The 23,935-nt window shown below is 40.5% G+C and overlaps 2 protein-coding genes across 3 annotated transcripts; one reads left to right on the top strand and one right to left on the bottom strand.

Annotated features, from left to right (window-relative positions):
• Positions 1-1,727: 1,727 nt before the first annotated feature.
• On the top strand, positions 1,728-6,962 carry LOC115444779 (putative nuclease HARBI1). The gene is made up of 5 exons (XM_030170690.2): positions 1,728-2,127; positions 2,575-2,771; positions 3,083-3,212; positions 3,562-3,703; positions 3,976-6,962. The coding sequence occupies exons 1-5, from the start codon at positions 1,822-1,824 to the stop codon at positions 4,644-4,646; spliced, it is 1,446 nt and encodes a 481-aa protein (XP_030026550.2). The 5' UTR covers positions 1,728-1,821; the 3' UTR covers positions 4,647-6,962.
• On the bottom strand, positions 6,840-23,583 carry LOC115444778 (AP-3 complex subunit beta-2). Of its 2 annotated transcripts, none has more exons than XM_037436413.1 (22): positions 23,350-23,583; positions 22,669-22,776; positions 21,848-21,986; positions 21,353-21,513; positions 19,266-19,409; positions 17,521-17,626; positions 16,784-16,994; positions 16,269-16,378; positions 15,825-16,092; positions 15,262-15,370; positions 14,699-14,810; positions 14,061-14,307; positions 11,897-13,578; positions 11,606-11,703; positions 11,393-11,455; positions 10,823-10,955; positions 10,197-10,374; positions 9,551-9,753; positions 8,895-9,033; positions 8,668-8,777; positions 8,210-8,313; positions 6,840-7,949 (listed from the first exon to the last, which is right to left on the bottom strand). In XM_037436413.1, the coding sequence occupies exons 1-22, from the start codon at positions 23,454-23,456 to the stop codon at positions 7,799-7,801; spliced, it is 4,683 nt and encodes a 1,560-aa protein (XP_037292310.1). In that variant the 5' UTR covers positions 23,457-23,583; the 3' UTR covers positions 6,840-7,798. The 2 variants fall into 2 exon arrangements, with proteins under 2 accessions (XP_037292310.1, XP_037292311.1); XM_037436414.1 differs by having other exon boundaries at positions 10,823-10,952.
• Positions 23,584-23,935: the final 352 nt, after the last annotated feature.

Below are 23,935 nucleotides of genomic sequence, written 5' to 3'. Positions count from 1 at the left end.
CCAAACTGCTTGAAGGCAAATTGCACGAAACTGCACATTAGCCAACCTGCACAAAATGGCACGAAACTGCATCAAACTGCATAGGAGCTAATCTGCACGCTAACCTGCATGCAGACTATTCTGCATGCAGACTTTTCTGCATGCAGATTTATCTGCACCGACCCCGTGCAGATGCGTCGTGAGTGAAGTGATCACGTGACAGTGAATGTGACAGTGCAACAAACACACTCGATTTGCAGTGAATGGAAATAGGGAAATCTTGCAAACACCATGGCTGGACTGGGTTGCCTAATTGACAACTCACTAACCATACCAAACCGAACCCATGAGCAGCGACTACGACGAAGCAGATTACTACACAACCGGCGACGAAGAAATACCAGACAATATTTTCCCATTCATGGCTGCAGCACAAGCACAAATAACAGCTAAAAGCAGAAACAACAAACCCACTAGCGAAAAACAAGACAATGCCCCGGTTAAACCTAATAACAGCGAAGAAAAGACCGACGACGACTACAAAAATCTGGCAGATAACCTCAAAAGCATCGAGGATGGAACAGCTCAAATAATCGACATCCTCGCAAATGGGGGAAAAAGCGTCACTGCGGAAAGAAAAAAAGGTATCATAGCACGCGCCAAAAACATCTCCACCATAATATAGGAACTAACAAACCAAACCAAGATGAAAGACAACCAGCATCAACCAAGCCCTGAGGCAAGACACCAAGGATATCATAACAACAACGGTAAAACAAGCAATACAAGAAGAAATGGCCAGGTATACTCCTACTACCAGCGCACCCACACAAACATATGCACCCGCCGTAACCAACTCCAACACCAAGGGCAGCAAAAACACCTCCGCAACGAAGGACACCCTTGCCAACAAACCGGCGCTCATTATTGCCCCCACCAACTCCGAGATTACCTCCAAAGACGTCCTCACAAATGTGAGAAAGGAAGTGACGTTCCGCGGCACCGGCTACGCCCCAACCAAAGTCAAACCTATCGCTGGAAACAAAGTCAGGATCGAATTGGACACCCAGGAACAACGCGATTAAACCCTAAAGAATATAAAAGCCAGCAAGAACCCGCGAAAAAGCTCAAGCCGATGGTGCTCCTAAAGGACATCACCAAAGACACCAAAGAAACCGAACTGATCGAAATCATCCTCAGCCAAAACCCAACAATAGCGAACGCTTACAAAAATAAAGACGATATGACCATCAGATTCATACGAGACAACCGCAATCAGAAACTCTATAACGCCACCCTTGCAACAACACCCAGCGCATGGCAAGCATTTATCGCACTATAGCGGATTAACATAGACTACCAACGAGTACACGCTCAGAACTTCAGGCCATTCACGCAATGCTTTGCGTGCCTACAATTTGGATACCCTCAAAACAAATGCACATTTACAAATACACCGTACCGCTACTGCGCCTTTGAAAGCCACAAAGCTAACGACTACCCCAACCAAAACAACACGACTGCAGCCAAGTGTCACAACTGCACCATCAACAACAAAAGACGTGGTCAAACCAAGTCAAACACAGAGGACCAATGTAAAATGACTGCTTGCTATTGAATTAATTTGCTTTTGACTAAGATAGAGTTATGTGGGATAAGAATTGTTTTTAAAATCTATCCTATAAAAAAAAAATACTTATATATCCTAGTAAATAGTAATAATCTCAGTTTTTATTTTGGCAACATTATTTCTAAATGTCATTGCTTGTCAAATGTCAACGCAACAACGCAAGCTGTGTGTATTTTATTTTCAAAATAAACTAACATAAATTTTATGTGAAAATGGCTGAGAAGCCGCCAGAAGAGGGCTACATATCGGTCGTAGACGAAGAGCCAGAAATATTTGAGTTGTTAAAATGGGACTCTTCGCACACTCAAAAGCCGCAAGAGCCGAGACCCGTAGAGAAACCTAAAAGCCCCGAAAAAAAAGTAATGAAGAGTCAAGAGTCGGATCCTTTCGAGTTAAGCGACAGTGCGTTTATAGAGTCGTATAGGTTGTCAAAGGAGCTGGCGCGGTGTCTCTGCGAGGAACTCAAGCCTGTGATGCCGGACTCTACCAAGTCCATAGAGTTCTCAGTGGAGAGTAAGGTGATTGTTAAAGCGCGATTATTTAAGAATTAACATATATTTTTTATTTCAAATTCCATAAGTGATTGATTATGAAGCATTTGTGAAACTGTATTATTACAAGCATTTATAACAAAATGAAATCTACTTACACAGTCTTTGTTATATTTTTTATTGCTTTGAATGACGCGACGAGCTTGCCGTTCGTCTGATGGTACGAGATACGACCGCCCATTAACAATAGAAACACCATCCAACACCTTAACTTACAAAGTATTGTTTGGTATTTTACTGCGCTCGCCATCCTGAGACATAAGTCTCATTATGTCCAGTAGTTGCACTAGCTACAATGTATATTACATATAGATAGAATAAATTGTAAATTCAAACAATTCTATTCACTACCCCACAAATGCTTAACACCATAAGAAACATAGTAATCACTAAACTAATTACCAATAATTTCAGGTAATGGCCGCCTTATCCTTCTACGCCACAGGAAAGTACCAGAAGTCAATAGGTGGTAAGACCGACCCTAATATCACCCAGTACTTTGTGTCCACTGCAGTGATGCAGGTCACGGAGGCCATGAACCACCCCACCATTGTCAAGAAATATATACATTTCCCACATTTGAGGAATGAGAGGGACAATATAAAGGCTAGGTAATTTGTTATGTATATTATTAATATTTTTAGTATGAGTCAAACATTATTCTATTTTTTTTATAAAAAAACACAAAGTGTTTAAGAAAGAAAAAGAGTACAATGTGTACAAAACCAAGGCTTATCCCAAAATGTAACTCCACAGTGAGTTAATGTGTATATTTATGATAAAGAAAGAAATTTAAATTTATCTAATACTAAATGTAAGGGCAATTGTGTGTGTAATAACTTTTGAATTCTCTGTAACTTTAAAACAAAAAGGTTAAAAAGTATAATGCTCATTCCTTCAAGTGAGTCTTGTTTTATTACAGGTTCTACATGAAATACGGTATCCCCAATGTGGTGGGGTGTGTGGAGTGCACACACGTGCCTATAGCGCGGCCGGACGACGACCAGAAGAGCCACTTCAATAAGTCCTACCACTCCAAGAAAGTGCAGATTGTGAGTTGTCTATCCTTTCATATCACTATATGTGAAATTTGTAGAGGCATACATGTAAATCAATCAATAATCAATGAAATTAGACACATTGCTAGACTAAATAATGGATTTACATGTAGGCTGTCCTAGATCCTGAAAAGTTGTTAAGAAATTTGGTATGAAGATAGTTTGAGATCTTGGGAAGGACAAAATCTTTCTATCCTGATGAAATATATAGCAGGACTTTTATTCCGGAAAACTTACATGTCTGCCAAACCGCGAGCAAAAGCAAGTACAAATAAAAGTGACATTTCTTTATTTATTCTCGTTTCGTCGAATCTTCTGATTTACAACTGTTCTGTATTAACAGATCAGCAACAGCGACCTAATAATAACGAGTGTGGACGCGACGCCGGGCGGGTCGATGTCACACGACGCGATCCTAAAGCGGCATGCGGTCAAAGTGGACCTCGACAGCCTCAACAACTCCGGGGAACAGTGCTGGCTTATTGGTGAGGAGGGATTCGATTAGATTTTTTGTGTATGTTGAAGGGTTGAAGGAGTTTAGTCAATGAATACAAGGGATTAATACTATAATGGTGTAAGTGAGATTCGAAATGGTGGTAGTGTATTTATGTGTGTGCAAAGTTGATGCTGTCAATAACATCTGAAAACACTTCAACATATTATGTCGGATTGTTCGACTTGAAACGACACCCCGCGATGCCTGCTTTTTAACGTTTTGGCAATAGACTACTTAAAAATTATATTGCATCTTTTCTAGGGGGACCCCACTACACACAGAAAACCTACATAATGACACCAATCCCGAAAATAACAAAGAAATCCCCGGTCTCACCAGAAAAGTATTACACGAATGTTCACGCGCAAACACTAACCGCGGCGACAGAGACTATAAAACAGTTGAAAAGCAGGTGGAAATGTCTCCAAGCGACTTGCAACAAACAGTTCGACCCCCCAACAGTCACCATGATGATTGTGGCCTGTTGTGTGCTCCACAACATCTGCAACAGGCATGGTTTGCCAGTAATTCCTATGACACAGACAGAAGAACGCCTCGAAGCCATGAAGCAAAAAGTGGCTAATGGTCCCATTCCTAGGAAGCAAGTGGAAGACCAGAATGGAATCCAGTTCCGAGCTAGACTAGTAGAAAGACTGTGGAACGAGAGGCGAGTGCTTCCAGATACAACTGGACCTAAGAAACGCATGGCGAAGAAGGACAGGATAGTGGAGAACCATCAACCCCAACAGCAGCCGGTGATGACCCAAGCCCAGCCCAGCCATGTGCAGATCCCGTTGGTAGCTCATCCACACGTGTTGGAGCACCCTTCGATGCATGACGACGCGAGTAAAAGGCCCAGGATTTTAACCATGACTACCCCCACTTATGGGCTCAATGTACCACCAGTGTGGGGACACTATCCTCAGCATTAAAATAAGACTGAGATAAAATGAGATTTCTTTCACGCGTTTCGTGCGCTATTCTATTACTTTAGTTGTACTAACTGTTGGATGTGAATTCAAATTGAATGCCTCATAAACTATTGGCGATTCGACGAATAACTTGGCTAATAGATATGACTATGAAATTATAGTAACGAATACATACGATTAAGCTATTTACATACTTGTGTTCATGGCTATTCGTCTGTACTCCACAAGTATCTAAATTAGGGATAAAAAAAAGTATACAATACTTGGTATATATTTGTTTGTCTCAGATCATAAACAACCAGTCTCCTAAGTATTAAACCTCGTGAAAGAAATCTCATGGATAGAGATGTCAATAATACGACAGGTTTATGGCAGTCTTCCGGTCAATGTTAGCGTCACAACCAATCACCGCTGGACATATTGTGACGTCACCTTGAACATAGAGAATTAATACACGTTCCTACACAACTGTCAAGCCATCGGACACATAAATGTGAAAAAGATAAGTGATCATTCGCCCAGACATAAAAAGTGCGTACGTAAAGAGCGCACGCAAACCATACGAGTGTAGACCGCACAGTCGCTTTGTCTCTTTCTACAAAGTAATTTTGTGGCGGCTTTTTGTTTGTTAGTCTATTCGAGTATGACTAACACTGACGCTTCCAATACGGCGTTGGCAGTTGGATGTATGACGCTTGACACAACGATCGTATCTAGATGTTTTCATAGAAGTTATGTTTAAGTGTTCCAGCGTTAAGGGCGTTATTGTGTTATGAATCTCGTATTGTGAGCAATTATTTGCAACTTATATTTTTATTAGTAACATTGTGGTATGATTTTATAACCCTATCTTTGACCCAAAAAGGGTACTTGAATTGTGGAATCTATTTACTTTTAAGTATGCTGTTTATTGCTTTGCTATAATTTTAAGGAAAGATAAAACCTGCCCTTATTGTTCTATAAGTGGTTTAGCATGGCATTTTATCATCAACCACTAGAAGATGAGGTGAGCTTTGTTCTTTTACACTACAGAGGTAAACAGATACATGTATTGGCATATTAGCTCGATCTCTTTCTACAGAATAATTAATTATGTGTGGAATAGCAGACTTACCTTAAAATATATAATTTTGTTCGCACATTAAACTGGCTTAGTTACGATATATGCTAGGATTATGTTAGATGATTAAGTCGATTCTCAAACAAGTACTCCAGTTTTTTTTCACCTTGTAAAATTGTGGTCTATTGGTCCAGCGGCAGCTTACTTGTTATGAACGAGAAGTTCCGGCAAAATGTTATACTAGGCAACTAAATTTTGTGTTAACGTGAGTTGCTTGGAAATGATATTTGTTATGGGACATCTTATCACATAAAATGGTAAATATTAGCTAGGTGAAAAGTGGTCATACTAGCTGATTTTGACTACGGCTTCAGGAATAAAGGCAGGTTAAGTTTTGTTTATGCCCTAATAATAATGCAATTGCATTATGTACAGTCGGCCACTAAAGTATCTGAACAAATTAAAAACTTCAAAGTGCATACACTCACTTCAGTTAAAATATTTTTTCTTTATCTAAAATAAAGTAAATTCTTTGAAGTTTAATGGCGCTGACTGTATATATAAAATACTATTGACTGAGCCTTTTATTGACGTAGTCACGTTTAAAATCCGTGACGGAATAACAATACACGACATAATGCCTGCACATAAAAGCAACTGATAATTTAGATAAAATATGATATAACGAAATGCTGACCACAGCAAAAAACAGGATTCACCAACATGATGGTTCCAACATGTGCAGAAATATGTATAAAGTATTAAGTGATGAAAATAAACAAAATAGTGTTGCTGTTACTTCCATAAATGTTACATCTAGGCAAGAGTATAGTACTGTTGGTAAGAGTAGGTATTTTAAGTACTTGCAACGTATTCTTTTAGAAAAATATACTTTAGAAAATATGTTAGAACCAACTACAAATTCTATGCAATCACTGAAACATTTAAATTTAATATTTAATTGAATGAGTCACCGGTGACCCATACATTAATAAATAATATGATTTTTAGAAATAAAAGGGTATTCTATGGGCGCGGGACGCCTAAAGCTATAAGTATTTGAATGTAATTATCCTATCTGATAAAAATGAAATAATTGGCCGCCAGAATAGGGAAATGAAAGGTTTTCTATATTGTACATATAACATTTTTTATTCATTTTTAAATCCGTTGATTTATCGATACAGTTGTAGATATAAGATTTTACATTGACACGTAGTTTATGTTATGTACAGAATGATAATAAAATTATTGATGAATTAACTTGGTTTTACTTCTAGATGATATAAATTAAGGGCAGTTTTGACTAGAAGTAGGAAAATATGAGAATATGTTTTATTTCGAATGAAATTTATAGTATAATTTGGCTACTTTCGATAATTTTGTATACATACCACACAAGTTCTGACTTGCAGCGTTTTTTTTACTGGTTCAATTTTTTACATAAAATTTAATATACGTCTTTTTCTACTTAATATAGGCTACTTGTTTATAGACAATATAAAAAGAGATATTTTAATATACTTAAAAATAAAATATTTTAAATTTATGGAAAAACTAACATCTAATATTCATTACATTTGCAGATTCTTACATATTCTTTTAGATCACATACAAACAATGCTTACAAATAGATAAAGGTACCTAAATATTGAATGAATTGTCCCCTCTAAATTGAATACATAACTTAACTTAGTAAGTAAGTACTTGCTGTGTTACTCCATGTATCACCGGTGATACTTACATTATGGAATTTATTTATGATGGTTAATGGAATTACATACGCTGATATTATTTGTAAGACTCTTATAAAAACGTATATAACAAGCCTATAGGCCTTTATGGTGTATCACCGGTGACTCATAACCGCGAACGTATTTTAAAAATACATTTAAGAATATTGTAAAATATATAAATAGAGGGCGTGCTAAAATATTGGGCGTGTTACATTTTTTTATCATATGTGTTTTAAGGCAAGTTATTGGGACAAAAGAATGCGGAGTGTCGTATCAATTCATATTTTAACCAAGTACAAAACAAAGTAAAACAAAGTAGGTAAGTAAATAAAACACATTTGTAATTTAGACTACATCTAAGACCTGGCGAACGCTTGGGCCACTTCGTTGGCTAGGAGGGAGGCGATCGCCATGTTGGAACAGTTGGCCACCACGCGACTGCACTCCGACTCTATCTTCACTGATATGAGGACCAGGTCTTGGGACGACATCATGCGTCCGGCGAATCTGTAATAAGTTTTCAGTCAAAACTTTGTTCTGCATGCTGTTCTATAAGATTTTATTATTAGCGTTATTTTGTGCTGTATGTTATTTATCCGGAGAACGAATCCGTATTTTTTTTTATTGCCTTAGTAAGCAAACGTGGAAGCGGTCCGCCTGATCGTAAGCAGCATCCGCCGCCCATCGCCTTTGCTAAGTTAGAGGCATTGCCAAGCCTTGCTTACAGAAGTTTAATAGAAATACAACTATATGGATCCATTATTTACCTGAGGAAGTCTCCAGTGGCGGTGATCGCGGCGACATTAGCAGTTTCGAACACTCGCTTGCATATAGTCTGCTCGTCATCCAGTTTGGTGGCTTTCTTATCGCACTGTTGATAAAAACATATATTAAATATTTTTCTCTTACTTGTAAAGAACATTATAAAGTTTTTTGTCTTTACTTGTATATTCTACAATAAAATAACCGCCTATAAAAAAATACGTTAACAAAATTTTATTTAGATTTTTATACTTTTCTAGTTTATTCCAGGCAGGGCAAAGTAATATTGGGTTTTTCTACAAAGCATCAGCCTGGAGTCTGGAATTTGTGCACGATATGTCGATAATTTCGCCTCATATCACGTCATGGAACGCAATACACTGCGGAAAGTGGGTGGACCAGTTGCAACCCGGCCTACCCCGCATTATACTTATAATAAAATAATAATAATGTTTATCTGTACCTCAGTCATTCCCCTCAGCTTCTTGTGCTCGAGGTCCCAGCGCGTCTCCGACATGGTGACGGCGCGCATCAGCTCGCCCACCGGTGGAGTCACCGACACCGCCACTTCGCCTGGTAAACACCAACATAGCTATTTAAAAAGCTCACAATGCCATTCCCTGGTACTTGGAAAATTCTCTGTCACTACACAAAATTGTAATAAAAAAATCAAAGGACACAAAAACTCACCCAGTGAGCTGATAATGGTAAATTCTATAGGCTGTATAGAGTCCGCGAAGTCAACGCCCAGCGTGGCGCTTGCGCTGGCCCCCGGGGCCAACCCCGGCACCGGACTGAAGTCATGAATAGCGCGGGAGCCCGTCAGCGTCTAAAAAAACAAAATTGCGTGTGACAATGAAGGCAAAGAACACCTAAAATTTCTCGAAATATAATCAGGATTTTACAATACTTAACATTTTTTTACTTATAGTCTTGATTCTATACTATAATATAATTTTGGCTACCACCATTGCCGTATATTCTATAGACACAAACGTCCATATAAACTATTTGTTCAAATCTGAACTAAAATGTCACTGCCATAACCTATTTATTCACTTGAACAACAAATAATTTGACTTATTTGACTAATATTTTATTCACATCAAAGTTTACACTGAGACTCGAATTTTTATATTATGAGCGCCGTTCCGTACATAACCACACGCAGTAAATGGTGAAATCATACTAACGTCAGGTGTACGGATTGCAGTACAGTTGAGTCGAACACAATGAGTGTGCGGAACGCCAGATCTAGTACGTAGTACATATATATCGATGGCTACCACCATGTGAATGACCTACGCGCCATAATCTATATTACTCACAAGATATCACCAATATACCTTCTTATTAACCCTGATGTGCTGCACATCCTGAGCGCTGTGGTTGGTGAAGGTGATCTCTATGGCGCACATGCGGTGCGAGTAGAGGTGTGGCGCGCGGCTCCAGCGCCGCGTGGCCGCCAGCCCGCCGCTCACCACCCGCGGGAACAGCTCCGCCGACACACCGGGGCACAGCGACGGACCCACTGGGGTGATGCTGTCCACTGGAAATGTTACAAACAGGTATAGTATCCTTGGGTTGTGCTTGAGATTGGGTATTAAAAAATAAAAATATATATGTGGGAAACGGAACGTGATTTGTGGAAGTGAGAGGGATGTATGGGAAAGAGGGAGAAAGGGGTAGGGAAATAAGATGGCGTGTGCATAGTCAGGGGAGTAAGACGTAATTTTATATAGACGTAGTTTTAATCAATTTTCATTTAATTAAAGACTGTGATTTGTATGAAGACGGTGTTTTTTTGTCTCGGCATTATATCCCAGATATAAAATATTAGAATCGAAAGACTATCAGGTAACAGGCAATAATAAAATCAATTAAGAAAATGAAAATACATCTGGATTGGAAATTATGGCACACATGACGATAGTCTAGTGGTATATCACATCAAACGACTTCAGTCTATCTATGTGTAGCTACGCCACTTACCATCCCCAATCCCAACGCTGGGCGGCGCGGCTGGCGGCGACAGGAAGCCCCCACAGGTGGGCGTCATCGTGGGCAGCGTGCTCGCAACTTCGTCCAACTCCAGAAGCAACTCTAGATTAGATTTCTCGTTTTTCTTCTGTTGTACTTCTTGCTTAGGTTTGGATTTTTCGTTAATTACCTAAAATAAAGACGTAACTTTCAAATATAAAAGGTCCAAAAATACTGTATCGTATCGGAGACATTATGATAAAATATTCAGTACCCTTCCAAATAAAACCCACCAAAGAGCGTCGTTGCATCTCTCGACCGTCGCCATAATTATGCCGGCTAAAGTTGCCAAACCTAACACTAAACGACTGTCGTTTTATTGTGATTGGTTGATACTAAAACGTGACTGGCACATTGGTCTCTCAATTAATTACAAACATCAATAATAAACTACATAGACTTATGAATCGCGTTTTATGGAACACTCTGAGGGTGCTGGACATTTTATGATTCTTAAATCGATTATGTACACTTAATAAATAATATTTGTATACGAAATTGACATGTATATTTTTCTGATTTCAAATCGATACTGCACATTTAATCGATATTACATTTAGACTAATTAATCTATATACCTTCTTATCAGCACTGTTCTTGGGCGGCGTTTCCTCAGCACTCTCGTCGGATCCTTCGTCTGACTCGGTGGCGGAACTCGACGACGAAGCGCTGTCCGACTCACTGTCCGATGTTCCGGAGTGGGACGACCTGCTGGCATAACAAAAATATATTATATGTTGTAGACATAAAAATCATTTTACTGTTTTTTGTTTTATACATTAGCATGGCAAAACGATCCTTCAGTACCTGATGATAATCAGAGTTCCAGTATCGGCTGACTAGAGATGATAACCCATCGCTAGTCGATACAGTTATGGCGGCCAGTTTCAAATTTGATACACACTGGCTGATTCTGAAACGCCACACCTACGTGGGCCACTATATGGCTTTTACACCTTTTGTAAGTCGCTATCCGGGCGGACACAAATATTGTACCACCAGCAAGGGCAGGTTTTTGGGCCTCGGTTTTCTCAGACAGTAATTACGCCGGTTATAATGTCCTTAAGACCTTATCACACCTGCGTATGCGCACTGGTATTTGGTGTTAGTATAGACATTACATGTAGTATTCTGGCGGTTGTTCTTACCTGTAATTATTAGTTTCCGCAACTGGTTTCTCTTCTTTCTTCTTCTCGTCTGGACTTTCTTCTCTATAACAAAAAAATAACAGGATGTACTCTATCCCATTTCTATTTCACTTTCATATTACCTATAAAAAATATAGAGTGTATAATTCTTATATTAGTTCTTTAGCCCTTAGATTAATTTGCTAGGTGTTTAAAAAAGTAAAAACATCTCACCCTTCAGAGGATTCTCCGGAGCTGCTAGATCCTGACGAGGAAGATGAACTAGATCCTGAGCCGCTGCTCTCCGGTTCAGAGTAGAAACTCTTGTCTTTCTGTAAATATATGTTTAAATTTGTAGGTAGCGTTTTATATGCAAGAGTCATCAAACTTTTCATAATATATTTTTTAGCATGTTAAAATGTAGCCATTTTATAATAATAAAAAAAAATGTTGATGTCCCAATTCACGCAGAAAAGGCTCACGGTGTCTTGAGGTCTGGCAGAACTGTACCGACACATCACATACCGTCTGGTCGGCGCGCCCTCGCTCTGCGTGCGCGTCGGGCGCGTGCTCGTCGGGCGGCGTGCGCGGTACCGACACATCACATACCGTCTGGTCGGCGCGCCCTCGCTCTGCGTGCGCGTCGGGCGCGTGCTCGTCGGGCGGCGTGCGCGGTACCGACACATCACATACCGTCTGGTCGGCGCGCCCTCGCTCTGCGTGCGCGTCGGGCGCGTGCTCGTCGGGCGGCGTGCGCGGTACCGACACATCACATACCGTCTGGTCGGCGCGCCCTCGCTCTGCGTGCGCGTCGGGCGCGTGCTCGTCGGGCGGCGTGCGCGGTACCGACACATCACATACCGTCTGGTCGGCGCGCCCTCGCTCTGCGTGCGCGTCGGGCGCGTGCTCGTCGGGCGGCGTGCGCGGTACCGACACATCACATACCGTCTGGTCGGCGCGCCCTCGCTCTGCGTGCGCGTCGGGCGCGTGCTCGTCGGGCGGCGTGCGCGGTACCGACACATCACATACCGTCTGGTCGGCGCGCCCTCGCTCTGCGTGCGCGTCGGGCGCGTGCTCGTCGGGCGGCGTGCGCGGTACCGACACATCACATACCGTCTGGTCGGCGCGCCCTCGCTCTGCGTGCGCGTCGGGCGCGTGCTCGTCGGGCGGCGTGCGCGGTACCGACACATCACATACCGTCTGGTCGGCGCGCCCTCGCTCTGCGTGCGCGTCGGGCGCGTGCTCGTCGGGCGGCGTGCGCGGTACCGACACATCACATACCGTCTGGTCGGCGCGCCCTCGCTCTGCGTGCGCGTCGGGCGCGTGCTCGTCGGGCGGCGTGCGCGGTACCGACACATCACATACCGTCTGGTCGGCGCGCCCTCGCTCTGCGTGCGCGTCGGGCGCGTGCTCGTCGGGCGGCGTGCGCGGTACCGACACATCACATACCGTCTGGTCGGCGCGCCCTCGCTCTGCGTGCGCGTCGGGCGCGTGCTCGTCGGGCGGCGTGCGCGGTACCGACACATCACATACCGTCTGGTCGGCGCGCCCTCGCTCTGCGTGCGCGTCGGGCGCGTGCTCGTCGGGCGGCGTGCGCGGTACCGACACATCACATACCGTCTGGTCGGCGCGCCCTCGCTCTGCGTGCGCGTCGGGCGCGTGCTCGTCGGGCGGCGTGCGCGGTACCGACACATCACATACCGTCTGGTCGGCGCGCCCTCGCTCTGCGTGCGCGTCGGGCGCGTGCTCGTCGGGCGGCGTGCGCGGTACCGACACATCACATACCGTCTGGTCGGCGCGCCCTCGCTCTGCGTGCGCGTCGGGCGCGTGCTCGTCGGGCGGCGTGCGCGGTACCGACACATCACATACCGTCTGGTCGGCGCGCCCTCGCTCTGCGTGCGCGTCGGGCGCGTGCTCGTCGGGCGGCGTGCGCGGTACCGACACATCACATACCGTCTGGTCGGCGCGCCCTCGCTCTGCGTGCGCGTCGGGCGCGTGCTCGTCGGGCGGCGTGCGCGGTACCGACACATCACATACCGTCTGGTCGGCGCGCCCTCGCTCTGCGTGCGCGTCGGGCGCGTGCTCGTCGGGCGGGGTGCGCAGGTGCGCGGCGGCGGGCGTGCGCGGCGCGGGCGGCAGCGCGCGGTATCCCGCCGCCGTCAGCCCCAGGTACTGCGACAGCGTGCCCACTGTGTACTGGCCGCGCTCTGCACCGACACATAGGTACCTCACTCACTTGTAACTAATATCTTTAACACTTCAACTTATTTAAACTTATTATGAAAACATGGTAAACCACGTTAGATAATCGGAATAAAATCGAAGATAAACATATTGATTAGAAACAGCCATTTTCACTAAACGAATACAATCTCAATCTTCAATCTGATTCCAATTAAAACTCATTTGTAAGCACGTCAAAAACACTTTATTCTGATTGGTTCGATTCTGAGATGGATCAAAAAAACCGATTGGGATCGTTTATTGAACACGGCGGTAAATCACATAATATTTTTTTATAAATATTTTTTTTAAAATAACTGATATGTATTTTTTTATTATTTCGCAATTTAAGAATTACAAACCATTTTCATAAAACCTCGATTTTAGAAATACTGTTGACTAATATTGTATTCCTACTCATAATAATTATTGTAAACGAGCCATATTTTAATAATGCGAAACTCACCCTTAAAGCTACTCTCGACGGTCGGCTTCGGCTTGTCGGGACAGAATATCTGCGCGGCGTAGGCGGGCAGCTGCTTGCCCGGCGCGGGCTCTACGAACCGGCGTAGCAGCCGCGCGCGGTCGCGTACGTCGTAACTCACGTCGTAGCGCGCCAGCGAAAGCACGTAGCGGCACACCGGCAGCGTGGCGGGCTGCGTCACCGACAGCTTCACCGCCAGCGACACCACTTGCAACTTCACCAGCTCCTCCTGCGACAACACTGGGGCTTCAATAAACAATCCTGATCTCGATCTTCAATCCAATTTCGCAATAGACCAATTAAAATAAGCCATATGTAAACATGACAAAAATATTTGTACTGATTAATCCATTTTTGTATTTAGATCCAAAATAGCGATGGAGATCCTTTATTGAAAATAACAATTAGTCCAGGGAAAGTATGACAAGATGAGTATAAAATTAGGGTGAGGGGATAAAATTAAGTGCAACTAAACTGTCGAGAAAAAATAAATCATCAATGTTTTTTTTTTTTAAAGTAAAAAGTATGTTTGACGAAAACACTTTTCTATGCATTTATAGTATTCCGCTATCACCAAGAGTATCTCTAGCTCCTGAAAGGTTGCATGGTGCCCGTGCTACCTGGTCGGCGAAGTGCATGGCCATGTGCGCGAGGATGGCGGCGGCGCGCGGGTGCGCCGCGCCGTGCTCCGCCACCAGCCACACCGCCGCCGCGCGCGCCTGCGTCGCCAGTCTGCACAACACAACGAGACTCACCACACTCTACACTCACTCACGTCTCGGATAATCACACCAGGTCTCTCATATGTGAGAGTCCGCCTGGGTAATTACCACCGCAATGTCTATTAAGGCCGACAAGCAGCAGGGTGTAGCCAGTGTAACTACTGGACATACTAAGACTGAAAATCTAGTCTTAAGACGGCGAGCGCAGTGGAATACCAAACAATACTTTGTAATTCAAGGTGTCGAATGATGTTCGTACTGCTTATGAGCGATTGTATCGCTTACTATTAGGCGAACGATAAGCTCGTCTCGTCACTTAAAGAAATAAAAAAAAACTGATTTTTAAATTTAGATTAAATTATAATACAAATTACTTAAGAATTAAAAAGTGAAATCCCATACTTCATTGGTCTGCATTATATCTGAACTACACTAGCACATGCATAAACAGCGCATGTCACCTGTCAGCTCGGAGCAGCTTGGCGGCCCTGGCGACAGCAGCCCTGGCGGAGGCGGCGCCGCCCCCCACCACACGCTTCACCACCACCACCGCCTCGCACACCACCCACTCTGTCACAAAACAATATGATCATGTTCATTACTTCGTATACGAGTTAGAGACTTTCCCGTCCTCACATCCACCACTACAACTCCTGTAAATCAGAATCAACAGTGGCACACAAGACACCGAGCGATGAAGCTCGCCGAGTCCCAGGGAACACTGATATGTTTCTAGCTTCATACAAAAATTATAAATACCTAAACAAATGAATTTAAAAAAAAACAAGATGACATACATCTACCATAGTACAACCATTTTCACGACAATTGCAAATTACTCATAAAATCAGCTATAGTTTACTAAATAACTTCCCCTAATTCCTTTTTCTTACTAACCTCCAGCAACGACTAGTACACAGGTACTATCTTATTAAAGGATTCATGAATATTGGCTTACTGTAAGGAGATCCATTACTCTAGCCCTAATATTCGAAATATTTGATTTAATGACATTCCATCTCACCATCCTTGCTGGAGAGCAGATGCAGCAGTCCGTTGAGGCAGGTCTCGGTCTCGTGCGGCGTGTTGACGGCCAGGCGCCCTATGGCGTGTATGGTGGCGGCGGCGAAGGCCCGGTCCGAGCTGCCCACGTACGTCTGGAACTCGCGCAGCACCACGCCGGCGCTCGCCTCCGTCGCGAGGTTCGTCAGGATTTCCAGTTTCAGCAACTTGATGTGGGTCGGGTCTGAGTTTCGCACGAAGAACGACTTCAGGAACGGCTCGAAGAGAGACTGCCGACGATGGAATTCTATGATTTTATGCACGCACTTATTTTATATGAATGGGTGCGCGTACGCATCCATTATGTATACATGCACACGTATGTACTCACAGACGCTCACACGCATATTTACGTACGCATATGCCTCAAAATTTACTGTGGAGTAAAAAAAATCTGCAATCTTACTCGTTTAGTGACTGTGAGCGAAGCTATAGAGTTGAGCACGACGCTCTGCACCTCGATGGGCGCCCGGAGGAGTCGCACCATCGCCTTCGCCACTGGAGGAAGTTCTTGAACTGGAAACAATCCATTTTACGAACATTCATTTACCATAAAATAAGTAAACTGGCAAAATGGTTTTATTATTTTAAATTCATCAACCATTGCCGATTTATTTTATTGTAACATTTAAAAACTTAATAATGGGATTCGAATTGGCGTATACCAGCCGGCCAGTCAAAACTTTAAAGTCCTTTAACTCGCAGATAATTTCCTTTCATGAGAAATTAAGGGACTTTTTAATCAAATTCTTTAAATGGATGGCGCTGACGTGGTACTGATGACGCTTTGGACCGCTACAATGTTTTAGGAACTTTTGTAGCGAGAAAAGCTTTTAACGCGAGCTAAGCCGCGAGCAACATCTAGTAGTCCATATTTCAATCTAGTCAACTCCTTCTCATTGTAAAAACATGATCACTCACCAGGTCCGCAATGATAGAAGAGTTGCGCAACAGCCATCACGACGCCGGAGTTGCGGCTCTGGAGCAGCGGCTTGGCGGCGCGCAGCAGCAGCCGGTGGTCGGGGTCCAGGCTTGGGGTCGACCCCCCGCCGCGCCCACCACCGCCGCGACCGCCTGACGAATCCTCCGACTCGTAGAACGGCTTGTCCGTGTCGCTGTCACTCGAGTAGGTCTATAGAGCAGTTCAGTTAATTTTTGAAAAGTCCTTTTTTATTGGCCAAGATACTTGTATGTTGCACATCTCCGAGAGATAAGGGGCTGTGATGCTCTCGTGTACTGAAAGGTATCTTAGATGACAACAATATGAGACTAAATATTGAATCTGTCGTTCACTCTGAAGACGGTGGATATGCTTTATAAGAAAGATTGAATGCAATATAATGGTCCTATGATAGAAGATCACTCATAAAAAAATATAAAAAAAAATCAATCAAGTTTCTAGTAAAATTTTCTACTATATTATATCACAAGCATAAGCTAAATCTATACATATTATAAAACAAAATCCCCTTTACAGTCAATTTGTATGCTATAGATTTTCTCAAAATCTACTGAGCTGATTTTTATGAAATTTGATATGGAGATAGTTTAAAACCATGGGAAAATATATAGCAGAACTTTCACCCCGGAAAACTCCTTCACGCGGGCGATGCCTCGAGCCAACGCTGGTTATATAATAATATAACAAACTGACTAACCTCACTATTAGGGTCCGGGAAGCAGGTCTTTGCGTACACAGTGAGCACATTCAGTAACGCCAACTGACCCCACTCGTCGACATCGGCCAGCAGCGAACATAGCTTCCTGGGGAAATTTTATTATCATAATATTGAACATGAGGAGTTTTCTAAGCTAATTTTTATTGTTTTGAAAGATACCCTACAATGGTCTAAAAATACGACGCGGAATACATCACTTCCTTTTATGAAATGATTTAAGAACCTCCAAGAAAGCCTTACTACATAGCAGTGGCGAAGCGTCCATACAAGCCGATTCCCACCGGCTTCCCTTTTAGGTTTTCGGTGATACTAAACAATATATTTAATAGGCAAATATAAATTTACAACATATCAGACAATGGACAATAATTATAATAGCTTAACTTAATAATTATAATTGATAACTTAATAATGACATCTATCGGCCATTAGCCCCTTGTTTGTTAATTTAATCGATATCAATTACTTATTTTAAATGACGTTAGATGGCGCACCTTGTATTTAGTTCCCCAGAAATTCCGTTACCTAAGTGAAATTGTGACGCCACAGGCAAAGGTAACCCGCTGTCAAGCGGCTTAATGTCGTAGTATGTTTTTAATATAGATGGCAGCACTTTCTATGACTTTCTATGCCAGTGTTTGTCGAAATCGCGCGGAAGATATGGGCAAAGGTAACCCGAGCTAGTTCGGCTTCACGTTAACCGACTTTGTATAGTTGTCGCTTTTTTTTACGTCCTTCAAACGTCATAATTTATTATGCTACCAAGTTGCGGTGTTTGTAAATTGTCATATTCATTTTATTTTTGATAGTTATGTGATATTTAGTTACCAGCGCTTTGTTTATTTAGAAACTACAAATAAAAGTGTATTATAATGGAAATAACTACCTGTGATCAGTTTAATGTCTACCTTTACGTAAGTATATTATTAGTCGGTGATTTCACATATTAGTATTTAGATGGTAAAATATTTGAAGAAGATCTGAAAGTTTTTGATTTTAGACACAAAATGTTTGTTAGAAGAAAATAAATATGATATTATACTGAATTAAAAGTAGCACCACGATACAATCAAAAGTTAACGAATAACCTTTCTTGATTATAATTGAAATTGATAATTATATAAGTTTATCATGTAGGTAGACTTAAACTGTTGGTCTGTTTGGCGATCGTGATACCTATTTCTATTACATTTATAGTTTTAATTTGAAAATAAACAGATACTTTTAGTGTAGTGTGGTTATAATTTTAATACTTACTTTTGTTGCTGTTATAACTAATTAATAGGTAAGTTCTTATATTTTGATTAATGGATCGAGAATTATCTTCGTTTATTGTTCGATTTTATGAATGTTTCAATTATTTACGCATAATAGGTAATTTAGTATGTATGTCAACGTTTGTTGATTTCGAATCAAGACTAATCCGTTGTCTTAGTTTTTGTTTGCCGATAAATTGCCCCGATATCTTAACTGACGCCAATTTTTTTTACACCGGGTTACCTTTTGAAAAATTTCACCCTTCGCCACTGCTACATAGGCAGGCGTTATAGAATATACCACTATAAAAAAATAATCATATTTCTTGCCTGAAGGTTACTACATGAATACACTATAATTGTTACATAAATACAATAAGAATATATTCTTCTTAAGTTAAATTGCAAAATAGATAGTTGTAGTCAAAATACAACTTGCAATTTATTTGTATATTTCCATGTAAATACCTGTAACTCCTGTGAATGAGGCTCATACGGTCTCCGCACACTTCGGTGAAGGCCATCGCGGCAGAGCCCACAACCAGCGGCGCCTTGTCCGATAGAAGCTTGTCCAGTATTGACACCAACTCCTCCTTCTGGTCAGGGTCTAGGCTATTAGGAGAAAGAAACATACATACAGTATGTATTTTTTTAACATGTACAATTTTATGGTGTTATGTTGGTGAAAATAAGAAAAAAAATTATTTTTGATATTAAAAATATCTGTACCTATTGAAATAAATTGAATAAGTTTATTATATCTATCTATACTATTATATAAAGCTGAAGAGTTTGTTTGTTTGTTTGTTTGTTTGTTTGTTTGAACGCGCTAATCTCAGGAACTACCGGTCCAAACTGAAAAATTCTTTTTGCGTTGGATAGCCCTTTGTTCGTGGAGTGCTATAGGCTATATATCATCACGCTATGACCAATAGGAGCGGGGCAGTAATGGCTAATCTCAGGAACTACCGGTCCAAACTGAAAAATTATTTTTGCGTTGGATAGCCCTTTGTTCGTGGAGTGCTATAGGCTATATATCATCACGCTATACCCAATAGGAGCGGGGCAGTAATGGCTAATCTCAGGAACTACCGGTCCAAACTGAAAAATTCTTTTTGCGTTGGATAGCCCTTTATTCGTGGAGTGCTATAGGCTATATATCATCACGCTATACCGAATAGGAGCGGAGCAGTAATGGCTAATCTCAGGAACTACCGGTTTCAACTGAAAATTTCGTTTTGTGTTGGATAGCCCTTTATTTGTGGACCGCTATAAGCTATATATCATCACGCTATGACCAATAGGAGCGGAGCAGTAATGGCTAATCTCAGGAACTACCGGTCCAAACTGAAAAATTATTTTTGCGTTGGATAGCCCTTTGTTCGTGTAGAGCTATAGGCTATATATCATCACGCTATATTCAATAGGAGCGGAGCAGTAATGGCTAATTTCAGGAACTACCGATTCGAACTGAAAAAATATTTTTGTGTTGAATAGTCCTTTGTTTGTGGAGTGCTCAAAGTTATATATCATCACGCTATGACCAATAGGAGCGGAGCAGTAATGGCTAATCTCAGGAACTACCGGTTTCAACTGAAAAATTCGTTTTGTGTTGGATAGCCCTTTATTTGTGGACCGCTATAAGCTATATATCATCACGCTATGACCAATAGGAGCGGAGCAGTAATGGCTAATCTCAGGAACTACCGGTTTGAACTGAAAAAATCTTTTTGTGTTGGATAGCCCTTTGTTCCTGGAGTGCTATATATAGGCTATATATCATCATGCTATGACCAATAGGAGCGGAGCAGTAATGAAACATGTTGCAAAAACGGGGAAAATTATGAGTTTTGAGAGCTTCCGTTGCCTGCGCTGCGTAAACGGTTAAAGTTATGCAACAATGATGTATGACGGGATTGTTTCACTTAAAAATTAAGATGAAATTTGGTATGGAGACAGTTTGAGACCCTGGGAAGAACATAGGCTCCCGGGAAACTACTATTTTTATAACGGAAAACTTTAGCCTGAAAAACTTTATAACGCGGGCGGAGCCGCGAGCAAAAGCTAGTGTATTATAATTTTCTCTCAACATTTTGAAGACTTTGCAACCTTCATGGTAAAATCTGTAAAATAGTTTTATTTCAATGGCTCTCATTCGCGTAAACATATTAAACGTTTTATGAATGAAAAAAAAATATTATTACATTGCTATACAAGTTAAAATTTAATTCAATGTTTTCTCTAAATGTATATCAATCAATGACAATAAATTAAAAAGTGCAAAATATGAAAACACATAAAACTAATAACTGTCATAATAACGTAAATTTCACAATATAGAAAAAAGTAATTGCTGTTTTCTAAACGCTTAGGACTTGTTATATATAATTAACTGATGGTGTATGTTCAGTAAATTATATATAAGAAGTGTACAGTAAAATGGTAAATTAAATTCCACCATATTTACTAAAAGGGATGAGAAAGGAAAAATATAACCTCAATAGACAAGTATCTACAGTAGTAAAAATACAAAAAAAACATAAGGATTAACTGACCTGTACAGTTTAGGTATAGCATGTGCAGCAGTCTTCCTGACGTACGGACTCATGTCACTGGCGGAGTCCCTGATGGCGAGCATCACGATGGGCACTATCATGGGCACGCGAATTGACGAGAGAACGCGGAGAGCGCTCGCTCTGATGAGCTGATTAGGGTCCTGGGAACAAAAGTTTAAGGGATGAGTAAAAAAATCTATATATTTGAAAATCCTCAAAATTATAAAACTCTAAACGAAAATGTACTATAATATTTTGAATATACTGTAAAAATTTATTAAAAACTACAATTCTAGGGTAATCTGGATGAATGGTAGTCAACAAAACTGACAATGTGTAATAGATATTTCTGTAGCCATTATGGTATGGAAAGTTATTTTTTTACTGAATGAAATTTCCATTGTTGTAGCCTACACTTCATATTGAAAATGATTTCTTTTAAGTTGTCATGAAATAAAAATGTGTACAAAAACATTATATGCAATATGATGGTACCTTTAGAGCCCTCTGGAAAGTACTGATGGAGAGCAACGCAAGGTCCTGCTGCTCCTCTGCATATCTCACAAGGTATACATACACAAGCTTCTTGACTTCTATGTTCTTTGACACCACATTCTTTACTACAGCTGGAAACCTAAAGTTATGTGTATAATTTTTACACAACAAGTATTATACAATTATCTTATTTTATGCACTGTATATACAGACTGACTGAATGCTGTAGTCATTCTGTTCATCATCCTTAAGATGGTACAGAGATAAACAATGATAAAATTATTAAATATTAAAAAATACAATTTTATAATACATTTTAAGTAGTAAAGTAAATTTTTTCATGAACTCATACAAGTTCACCTGATAAAGATAAGTTTAGTGAAGTTAAACAATGTTGATAAGAGAGGGACCTTATGTTTTACCTCACCCTTTGACTGTTAGCTGATAAAAAGCTAAAAGCAGCCCTTTAAGAGCATCTTTAATGGGCATAAAATAAGTCTATTTTAGTTAATTATTTTTTTACCAGCCCGACAATATTTTGATTAAGAATTAACATAATTCCTTCCTTAATCAGGGATCTTTCTACTGTACCTCATAGTACCTACCAACTTATAAAACTAACTAGTGGTCCTCTCAGACACATCACATATATACACTATCCAACTATTTTCAGTTACGCAAATAATACAAGGAAAATATCTTAATTATAACATTATGTCCAACAATCTTGTACCATCAAAATATAACTTCTGCAAATTGCCATGTTTTTGCTATAAAAATTTTATAATTACTTTTCCATTCCATAGTAAATATCTACTCACAAATCTGAAGCATCTCTTCCTTTCGCTATCATGCCAATGATCCTTTTCATAGCCTCCAACTTGAGGGTGTCTTTCGAACCATCCAGCATCAGCTTTAGGTCATCATTCCTGAGAACAAGTAGTAGGTGTCAGTTGAAAAATTTGACATTGGTAGAAAATTGTAACACTAATGATTTATTTATTTTACACTTTGTAAACACATGATAAACAGAGACTTATTTCCAAAGACATTCTTTTCTAATCAAACTTTGGGTGGTGCAGAGATAAATTGAAAAAGGTACAAAATGAAAATATAATTAAAAAAATATATATCATTATAAATAGAATTTATCCACAAAGAAGGACTGTAATGAAGTAGTTTGACTCCTTGTGCTTAATCTGACGTCTATGCAAGGGTATATATCGTCTAAGTAATTATTTTTATGACAAAGTTTTATGTACACATACGTAAAATAAAAGTAAATTAATAATTACAGATCTCTAATTGTGTTCTTCATAACATTCAGATGTAGGCGTTAAACAAATATAAATGTTTTACGATGATTACACTTTCACTTCATTCAGTAGTACATCATATTTTGGATAGTTTTAAGATACTATTACGCGCAGAATCAAATCTAATTCTAATTTAAGCAAGTATAGATACATATTAAATTAGGCTAAATGTAAATTTCTTCTTACTTTTTATAATCAGGTTGGAAGAACGCCCCCGATGCGGGATCGCTGGCTGCATACTCCACCTCGCCGGTTACCACTTTATCATTATTATATGAAGTTGTGTTAGACATTTTGCACGAATTCTCACTTCACAATACAATAAACCACCTTTTTATTTAGAAATTTATTTAAATTATCGCATTCTCATTTCTTAAACACTCTATGTGTTGACGTTGGACAACAAAACAGCAAACGTCAAATTTACGTTTTGTTTCCGTTTACTGTGAAATTATGATAAAAAGAAAAAAAATATTTCTTTATCAACTTTTAACTTATATCTGCTTAATAAATATAGTGATTCTTATATAAAAAATTTAGGTGACCAAAATATAGTTTGAACTTTAAGACTTTAAAAGTTGTACAAAATGTGCACTAGGTGTCGTAGGTGTAATTACACTGTATTATAATAATTTGTATAATATTATGTAATGCTTATTTTTTTTAATTTTGAGAAAAGTTAGAATTAATTTTATCTAATATTTAAATATATAAAACAGTAAAAACTATTATAACTAGGAAAAACGCGTTATAACTGAAAAAGAGTTTTATT

The sequence above is a fragment of the Manduca sexta genome, chromosome 8 (assembly GCF_014839805.1).
Source record: "Manduca sexta isolate Smith_Timp_Sample1 chromosome 8, JHU_Msex_v1.0, whole genome shotgun sequence".
Classification (NCBI taxonomy): domain Eukaryota; kingdom Metazoa; phylum Arthropoda; class Insecta; order Lepidoptera; family Sphingidae; genus Manduca; species Manduca sexta.
Note: the sequence above shows the minus strand (reverse complement) of the source record. Positions and strands in the feature narration are given on the sequence as shown.

Coding starts and splice junctions, on each gene's coding strand:
- LOC115444779 (XM_030170690.2), top strand. CDS start 1,822: ATGGCTGAGAAGCCGCCAGAAGAGGGCTACATATCGGTCGTAGACGAA. Junction 2,128..2,574: donor AGTTCTCAGTGGAGAGTAAG/GTGATTGTTAAA, acceptor CAATAATTTCAG/GTAATGGCCGCCTTATCCTT. Junction 3,213..3,561: donor ACTCCAAGAAAGTGCAGATT/GTGAGTTGTCTA, acceptor CTGTATTAACAG/ATCAGCAACAGCGACCTAAT.
- LOC115444778 (XM_037436413.1), bottom strand. CDS start 23,456: ATGTCTAACACAACTTCATATAATAATGATAAAGTGGTAACCGGCGAG. Junction 14,811..15,261: donor AAGCTGCTCCGAGCTGACAG/GTGACATGCGCT, acceptor TGTGTTGTGCAG/ACTGGCGACGCAGGCGCGCG. Junction 10,956..11,392: donor GCGGAAACTAATAATTACAG/GTAAGAACAACC, acceptor TTGTTATGCCAG/CAGGTCGTCCCACTCCGGAA.